Raw genomic sequence first — 3,839 nt, forward strand, 5'->3', positions numbered from 1 at the left:
TTTATTTTTATGGTGACATTTGAAATTTGAATATGAAGATAATAATAATAGCTTATAAAAATTGAGTGGCTATAATGTATCAGAGTCTCTTCTAAGTGCTATACATTAGCTCATACAGTCCTCACCACAACACCATGAGATCATTACTATAATTATTCTCACTTTAAAGATGAGGAAAATGCAATACAGAGAGATGAAGAAACTTACCTATATAAGAGGTAGAGCTGGAGGAAAATCTTAAACACACATGTGTAAACCAAAGCCAAAGCATTAATGATAGATTAATACATCTGTTTGTTATTTATTAAACTTCTATGTTAAAGATAAAGTTAGAAGTCTTATACAAATTTAACTTCTAGCCTTAAAAGAGTATCTAGTATCTGAGTAAGCTTCCTAACAATATATATAACTATGAAAGCTGAATAAAATACATATATCAAATTCTTGAAGGCATCAGAGAGAAACCAAGGCAGCCAGCACTTGAGAAGCCAGGTATCAAAGGGAAGAGAACAAAGATAAACTCAGCATTTATTTTTGCTTTCTCTAGGCATATTTGTATCACGGTGTCAAAGGAGCAAAGTAAAACATGATAAGCAAGGTCTGCTATAGTTTCTGAGTTACAGAGGAACAAATTAGAATTCAGTGCTTCCATGGAGGACCATACAAGAGAGATCAAGGCTCTGGAAAGAAAAGAACTGCCTAGGAGAAATAGCCTAGTTGTCTACTGTTTTGCCTGTGCCTCAAGATCCTTTCTATCCTTGAAATTATTAGTAAATCTTAGTCCTGTGTGAGATCACTCATTCATGTGAATCTTATTTGATAATCTGACCACCTATTTGACAAAGTGATTTATTTGTGTTATCTCTACAAGATGAAACATGAGGAAAAACAAAAATAAAATAAGATCAGCATACTGGAAGAAAAACCATTTTAATGTAGGTTCATTAATAATTGACAAATTAGACCTTTAAGGTAAAAAGCATTACTGAATAGAGAAGAAATATTTCATAACTTAAAACAATCACTTCAGCAAACAAAAATTCAATTCCTAAATATATATACACATAATGTTGAAATAAAGTAAGAAAGAGAAACAAAATATATATGGAAATTTTTTTATTAAAATATATTACTGGGAGAAATTACAGAAATTCTTAATAAAATAGAGGTATATACTATGATCTGTTAAAATTGATATTACATTACTTAAAGTAATAAAGTACTTTAAATGGCAGTATAGAAATATTCTTCAAAGTAGAGGCCCTAGATGCATCATCTCTGATTTTCAGAATTTGCTTCTTCATATGGGTATAAATAAAGAAATTTGTTCTCTTTTATAAAGTATCTAGGTCATAATATTTAGTTTTGGTTCTAATTTTTTTTCACTTTAATGAAATAATTCACTTTTAGTAAACAGTTTCTACCTTGTTGCAATTGTTTCTTAATAGCTAGAGACTATTCTGAATAGTATTGTAGTTTTTACTACCATCAATTTGATATTTAAAATCTCACTGTGAAATAAATTTACTCGGTTTTCATTTCTCCCATGTTTTAGGTGTGACAGTACTTGAAGGCCCTATTTATGCTGTGGGAGGCCATGATGGCTGGAGCTATCTGAATACAGTGGAGAGGTGGGATCCCCAGAGTCAACAATGGACTTTTGTAGCCAGTATGTCGATTGCCCGAAGCACAGTTGGCGTAGCAGCATTGAATGGCAAGTGAGTAGCTTTTTCTATTTTTTATTTGAAAAAGAAAAAGGTTTTGAGTGAGTGTTCTTTTTAAAATAACTTTTAGTAAGCTCGTTCAATAAAAATCTTTTTAAATACAATTTTAATTTTTTTTTTTTAAATTTAAACATCTTCATGGATAATTGGCAAATCAAGACTGCATATTTTTCTGGTTGCCTCTTCATATAAAATAGAAACCAAAACTTTTTCACATTAATTGCTGGTTAAAGAAGTATCAAATATATTTTATGAGAATTATGTCCACTAAAGATCTGCATATTTATATCCTGTTAAATAGTTTAAGGAGCCTTCAAAAGGCTACTAGAAGTTTGGTGCTCAATATATATTTTTCCATGATTATACTGGTTCGTCCTCTTCATCATTTTGATTTCCATTCACCCTAAATCAGAAATTCTCAACCTCAATACTGTTGATATTTTGGGCCAAATAATTCTTGTAGGGGGGTTGGCTCTGTCTTGTGTATTACAGGATGTTTAGCATCATCTGGGCTTCTATCTACTAAATGATAGCTCTACTCTCACCTCAATATACAACCAAAAAAGTCTCCAGACATTGCCTGACATCCTTTGGCAATGGCAAAATACACTCCCTCTAATTTCCATGAGAACCCCTAAACAAAGTTAATAACACCTCTGTGGACAGCTGCAGAAGCTAACAATCTCTTCTCCACATTTATCTTTCCTCTGAAGTCCATTTGCTAAAGCAGCCTGAATAATCCTTTTACAAATGGAAATGATACGTTAGTCCTCTTCAAGGACTTCTTTTTGCAATTAGAATACGATGTGTATCTTTGATGCATATCTTTACGTAAAGGGACCCACAAGATCTCCTTCCGCCTACTCTTCTTCATTTTTTTTTCCTCTGTACATCAGCCAAGTTGCCCTTTTATCTATGTGTCAATGTGGCAAGCTTGAACCAATTCAATCCCTTTGAATTTGCTCTTTTCTTTGTTTGAGAGGCTGTTCCCACCAATCTCTATGTGCCCGGATCCTTCTCATTGTTCATATTTCATCTAAAAATCTGTCCACATGGAGTTATTTATTATCCATCATATTTAAAATAGACCATCCTGCATAATACTTTAAACTACTTATTGTTCTTGAAATCACGTTATTGATTTTGTCTCTTTTCACTAGCCTATATATTCAATAAATGTTGAGATTTCATCTGCATCATTCATTATTATATCCCTGGGCACAGTACACATTTACTGTATCTATTGAGTAAATGTTAAATGAATTTCCCTGTCCAATTTAGCTATTCTTAATAACCTTTGACAATCTAAATTTTTTTTCTAAATATGTGATGTGTATCTACAAAGTTGTTATAATAGAACATTGTTTAAAAAATAAACTACTCCTCTCACCCAAATTGTAAATAATCATTTTCATGGCATTAAAAATTCTTGGAAATTCAAATTTTAATGGCTATGCGGTAGTCCACCATATGCAAAAACAAACAAACAAAAAACAAACAAAAAACCCTAAATTAAGTAGGTAGTATCTGATTTTTTTACATCAAAAATATCTAAATATATGTAAAATATTTACATCTAAAATAACATGTCTAAAGTATTTCCTTAATTTTTATATTATAAATAAAATGATAATTTTCAGGCTTAAATAAATATTTTAATTTAAATATCTTCTTTAGTATGATTTTTCCCGTAAATTCCTTTTCTCCCAGTAATTTTTTTTTCTTTTCCATTTAAACTGGGAAATTTTTTCTTTTATATCATAAATTTAATCCTTGACATTTTGTTTATGAGCTTTATTATTTCCAAAGCAGACTTAAATGTTTGCATTTTAATTTTTCTTACATGATATTCTTATTTGAATCCTCTTTCCTATCTGCTTTGTATACATCTTATTTCAAATGAGTGTGTTATCATATTACTTTTAAATTCTCTTGTATCACCAAATGTATATATTCTTAATTTTTTGAGAGCACAATTTACTTATTTTTCCCAGAAAGCACAAGTTGTAAAATATTCATTCTCTTTACTTGAATAATTAAGATGTTCTTGTGTTAAGACTCTTACCCATGTTTTATTGCACTTTGTTCTATTTCCCTATGCACTTGTGTGATTTG

The 3,839-nt window shown here is 30.5% G+C and overlaps 1 protein-coding gene across 1 annotated transcript in view; it reads left to right on the forward strand.

Annotated features, from left to right (window-relative positions):
- LOC105306168 (kelch-like protein 1) overlaps positions 1–3,839 on the forward strand; it is a gene marked incomplete at its 5' end in the record, with an annotated part of 207,212 nt that overhangs the window by 176,019 nt on the left and 27,354 nt on the right. Inside the window, one exon of the mRNA XM_011381083.1 lies at positions 1,556–1,718. Coding sequence (XP_011379385.1) covers positions 1,556–1,718 — 163 coding nt within the window. The remainder of the gene's footprint in view (positions 1–1,555; positions 1,719–3,839) is intronic.

This window comes from Pteropus vampyrus, unplaced genomic scaffold, assembly GCF_000151845.1.
Source record: "Pteropus vampyrus isolate Shadow unplaced genomic scaffold, Pvam_2.0 Scaffold13, whole genome shotgun sequence".
Taxonomy (NCBI): domain Eukaryota; kingdom Metazoa; phylum Chordata; class Mammalia; order Chiroptera; family Pteropodidae; genus Pteropus; species Pteropus vampyrus.